The 5,627-nt window shown below is 33.9% G+C and overlaps 1 protein-coding gene across 3 annotated transcripts in view; it reads left to right on the forward strand.

Moving 5' to 3' along the window:
- The window catches only part of LOC117113473 (neuronal acetylcholine receptor subunit alpha-9-II-like), a 23,980-nt gene that overhangs the window by 3,358 nt on the left and 14,995 nt on the right, over positions 1-5,627 (forward strand). For 2 of the 3 annotated variants that reach the window (XM_033256806.1, XM_033256809.1), the window contains exon 2: positions 5,355-5,506. In XM_033256806.1, coding sequence (XP_033112697.1) covers positions 5,355-5,506 — 152 coding nt within the window. Of the gene's footprint in view, positions 1-1,971; positions 2,318-5,354; positions 5,507-5,627 lie in introns of those variants that run through there. The other variant, XM_033256807.1, reaches the window with a different exon arrangement.

Genomic DNA, 5,627 nt, shown 5'->3' on the forward strand with positions numbered 1-5,627 from the left:
GCACAACACCATGTGAATGACCCGTCGTACAGCTAGCTCAGTCCCAAAAGCATTGCCATATATATTATCTATTGATTAAAACGACCCACTAGTAAGCCAATCGTTAATGTTAGATTATGTGAAAGTTAATGTACGCCTTCCCCATTCACCTAGGGCCAATCCTTAAAAATCGATTTCAATTAATTCCTGAAATGAAGACGGAACTCAAAGCAGGTTCCTACGATGGCTGACTTTTTTCAGTAGAAGTTTCGGATTTGGATGTCGTAGATTTCATCAGTGTAAATTACAAATGCATAGATGTATTTATTCCTCAAAAACATTTGAAATTTGAAGAGAATGAAAGTCTTTTTACATATATTTAGATTTGATTGTAAAACAAAACCACAAGGGTTTCTTACTTGTTTTAATAATTCTCTTTAATTAAAAATTAATCAGTTTACACTGAGCTTGTTCATGTCTGCAAGACATCCATGACCCACGAACAAAATTTACTAATTAGTGGGCAGAGTTTAGGAGGCTTGACCACAACACCAGCTTATTTAGACAACGTGATTCATAGTCCAGTAAAATATCACCTTAACCGTTGCATAGACTTAGTAGTCAACCATTGGTTCTATATATTATGTAAACATCATTATATCGATGTTGCGTCGCATGAAAGTTGGGATTTACGGAGAAAATCAAGTTTTTAAAGGCTGATTTTGCCTACTTACCGTCGTGAATTGTTTACATCGAGAAATGACGTCACGAGACAAATTTTATGATACGACGCTGTTGCAGTTGACCTTCGTTTTAAAAAGAAATGTATAAATGTACAAATATGGTAATTAGTATCTGTATTATAATATATTATGTATCACATATACAAAAAGTTGTTTTGATATTAAAAAAACTCAAAAAAATATAAGAAACAAAGAAAGTTGTGATTTTTTACATGTCGTTTGAAGTGAGCCACCAAACAGTTTGATGAACGTATAAATCCACTCGTCGGCGTCTTCCTTTGTTGTTTCACCCGTAAAAGGTGGCGGCCTAAAACTGTTATTTGCCATGACTAGGACTAGTATTATGAGTATAAATAGTGTTATCACCTGCCCGGGTCTTCCACCATAATTATGTCACGAAGCCTTCCTCTCGGCTCCGTCCGGGATCACACCATAACATCAATATTGTTCCCTTCACACTTTCCATTGCAGTAGTGAATTCGCATGTTACGCACGGTGTGCACTTAAAAGAAACTTGATTTCAAAAATCTAAAATTTGTAAGACGACCCCTGTTTTCCGATCGTAATTTGCTATTTCAAGCCTCGTATTATACGCGAGTATATACGGTATATTTTATGACACACTCGATTCCTGTGATTATATTTGTTCTCTTCATCGACTTTCAAGCTACTCTGCACAATGGCTAGAATGTAAATTGTTCGTGCACCAACACGTTATAATTCATGTGCATTCAGGTGTACTTTATATTGAACTCATGTTGGTACAATGGTCACAATTCTTATTAGTGTTCAGACTGTCTTGAAACAGTAGGTGTGGAGTATTGACCAATTAGTTACATTATATAAGTACATATATGTTGAAGCTTGCGGTACAACACGTAGGTAGTTCTGAAAAGAACTGTTGTAGTTGAGAAAGTCTCGATGTTTCGATTCAGTTGCTTCAATCATGGTAGTTCTCATCTGGTCATGGTACTTCTCATCCCCCCCCCTTCTCCCTTTCCCGCCACTCTGGAACTATGCCTTTGTTTTGGTCGTTCCCACCCCCTTTCCTGTCCTGGAACCATGCCTTTGTTTGGGGGTTCTCACCCCTTTGTCTCCGTGAACAATGGCTTTTGTTTCAGCCTTTCACTAGCAGTCTTCTCATTGGTCAGTTTATCCATCCAATTACCATCCAGCCCCTCTACCCAAACATATAAGTATTTCTCTGTTTGGAGTTTCTGCAGATATTATTCTCCTGAAGACGATTGAAGCAACTCAATCGAAACGTCGAGACTTCTCAACTAGGCCTACAACAGTTCTTTTCAGAAATACCTACCGGTACGTGGTGTACCGGAAGCTTCAACATATATGTTATTACTTCGCCATACAAACCTTCAAACAATTATATAAGTAATAGAACGAACGCACAACTTTGATAAACAGAGGTTTTTGCAAGCAGGAAATTTCATTGCAGTTTTACAGACTACAAATCTGTATACGTCACACATTGATGTGTTAACATAAGAAGTAATTGTAAGAAATACGATAGAAAACTTCAACCGCTATGTTTAGACAGAATTCAACAATTTTACTTCTAGCAGTGCTGTTTATATCAGGTAATGTATCACAGTTTATCAAATCATGCATGTAGTCGTTGCTGCTACCTGGTGCATTAACGAATAATCACCGGCGGCGAACGATAATCCACCAATTGATTTTGAACCCAGAACAGGATTTGACGAATCACAAAGGACACATTGAAGAACATTATAATTCTTTTTTAAATGGTACCGGTATTTTCTATGTTGAATTTGGGTTTGAACCGTGTATAAAGAGATTATTATTATATTTATTATTATTATTATTATTATTATTATTATTATTATTATTATTAGGGGCCTATTATTATTATTATTATTATTGTTATAGCACAGATATAAAATGCGCAATTCTACATTTCGCTTGAATAATTTTAATTTTAATTGCGTTTTGAGCACTGTCAGCATCTCGCTGTTACGAAACGGATTCATTGGCATAACACCTATGAGCTCTCACGACTGGCTAAAGCCAGAGGCACTATAGCTTAAGGGTCCCTGAATATTCATTAATACATCATTCTAATTTGTTTTCGTCAACTTGTATATAATAATCCAATGTTGGTAAATATACAAGACATTATTGAAAAACAATGTATTTGGTTCCAAGGTATTTTGCATGTTGTACATTTTAAGTAAATAAAAAAGAAATAATAACTTTGTGCCCCATAATTGGCCTTTATAAGGAGTAGAACGTATAAAAAAGCAACAAAATACACCCTTAAAACGTCAACACCGCCCAAGAGGGCAAAATATTTTCCTGTTCACCAAGACCCAGTTCCCAGCATATTAAGGCTCAAACAAGCTACTTTCAAGCTACTGCACAATGCTAGAATGTAAATTGTTTGTGCACCAACACGTTATAATTCATGTGCATCCATGTGTACTTTACTGTATCAGGGAACAGTCACCTGACTGTATATTGTACTCAGGTTGGTACAATGGTCACAATTCCTATTAGTGTTCAGACTCAGTTTTGGTACAATAGGTGTGGAGTATTGAACAATTAGTTACATTATAAATAACAGAACGAACGCACAACTTTGATAAACAGAGGTTTTTGCAAGCAGGGAATTTCATTGCAGTTTTACAGAATACAAATCTGTATACGCCACACATTGGTGTGTTAACAGAAGAAGCTATTGTAAGAAATACGATAGAAAAAATTAGCCGCTATGTTTAGACAGAATTCAACGATTTTACTTCTAGCAGTGTTGATTATATCAGGTACGGTAATGTATCACAGTTTATCAGATCATGCATGTAATCGCTGCTGCTACCTGGTGCATTAACGAATAATCACCGGCGCCGAACGATAATCCACCAACTGATTTTGAACCCAGAACAGGATTTGACGAATCGGAAAGGACTCAAGAAGAACATTATAATTCTTTATAATGCTTTTTAAATGGTATTTTCTATGTTTAATTTGGGTTTCAACCGTGTATAAAGAGATTATTATTATATTTATTATTATTATTATTATTATTAGGGGATTATTATTATTATTATTATTATTATTATTATTTATTATTATTATCATTATTATTATTAGGGGCCTTTTATTATTATTATTATTATTATTATTATTATTATTAATGTTATAGTACAGATATAAAATGCGCAATTCTACATTGAATAATTTTAATTTTAATTGCGTTTTGAGCACTGTCAACATCTCGCTGCTACGAAAGGGATTCATTGACATAACACCTATTATATGAGCTCTCACCACTGGCTAAAGCCAGGGGCCCTTTAGCTTAAGGGCCCTGAATATTCATTAATACATCATTTTAATTTGTTTTTGTCAACTTGTATATAATAATATAATAATCCAATGTTGGTAAATAGACAGGACTTTATAGAAAAACAATGTATTTGGTTCAAAGGTATTTTGCATCTACATTACAAGTAAATAAAAAAAATAATAATAAGTTTGTGCCCCATAATTGGCCTTTATAACACCGCCGAAGAGGGCAAAACATTTTTCCTGTTCACCACTTGGCTTTACCAAGACCCAGTCCAGGCGTTAGAAGTTACTCCTGGTTTTTGTATCTTAGTCTGAACGTACCTTAGTTGAATCACTGGTAGACGGATCTTCTGTACACAAATTATTATTCTTTACAGAGTTGTTTATTTTCATTGATAATTACATAGTGTCTAAAGTAAAGATAAATAAGTTGAATTTAAATACAGTATACATGTTTATTTTAAGGTTTATTGACTAAATAAAGAACAGATTTGCTTGTTTTGTATACCACAAGATAATACAATTTAATGTTTCGGGGGATCAATTCAAAGAACAGATTTGCTTGTTTTGTATACCACAAGATAATACAATTTAATGTTTCGGGGGAAATGCTATAAATATAATGTTTAAAAATGATAAGCACTTAAAACTGTATCCATTTGAAAATATCATTCTGAATTTACATATAACTGTGTTTTGTAACATTCCTGTAACTTTATATGTGCTTCGACTTCAAGTTGCAGTAGTCCTTTAAAACATTTTTTTTAGTGATACTAAATCTAAATTTTAGATTATCTGAACTGTAATATTAATTGTAAGTGTTAAGTCCTTTGACAAAATATTTGTGGTGCAATGATGCAACATTAGAATCACATATTATCAGCAGAAAACGCAAAATATTGACATTACAATTTTTAATAAGGTGGACTGACCATTAGTGTATTATTTGTCCTGCATTTTATTATTACTTTACATTAAATTTACATTCTGATTTGTTTTCTCTGGTTGTTAGCCTGTTAGTGGTTTTCTCTATTCTTTTCTAGAGCTTTTCACCGAGTCTTGATATTTTCAGTCAAGAGGACAGGTTGCTTGCAGTACTGAGCTTTAGTTATTTTCTTTTTTATTTCAAACTCTTTGCTTCTTCCCATGTTTCTTTCCATCAGCGCTACCTTCCGCCTTCTGTTTCATTCATTATTCATTTGTCATTTTTTTTATATCAATTATTCTTGTAGTGAATAGGGGCAAACCCAATATCGACCAAACACTGTAGCTACGTTAAAGTAAAAATTATATTTTCTTGTGTCACAGTAAATGGTGTCTTCGTTTCACACAACAATGAGTCTCTCGTAACAGAAATAATTCTACAGAAACTTCGAGAGCCGACAAGTCGACCTGTACTAGATGCGGATTCGATAGTCAATGTAACAGTATCCTTTGTATTAACTCACATTATTGAGTTGGTAAGTTAAATGTTTACTTACGTACACTTTTCAGCTTTTGCTTATCCAAGTTGTATCTCTTCCGAGATCCAGCCATAGTTTCCAAAAGCTTTGTTTTCAGTATTTTGTGTGGCTATATATA

The sequence above is a fragment of the Anneissia japonica genome, unplaced genomic scaffold (assembly GCF_011630105.1).
Source record: "Anneissia japonica isolate Jap-2015-1 unplaced genomic scaffold, ASM1163010v1 scaffold493_len2256704_cov171, whole genome shotgun sequence".
NCBI lineage: Eukaryota > Metazoa > Echinodermata > Crinoidea > Comatulida > Comatulidae > Anneissia > Anneissia japonica.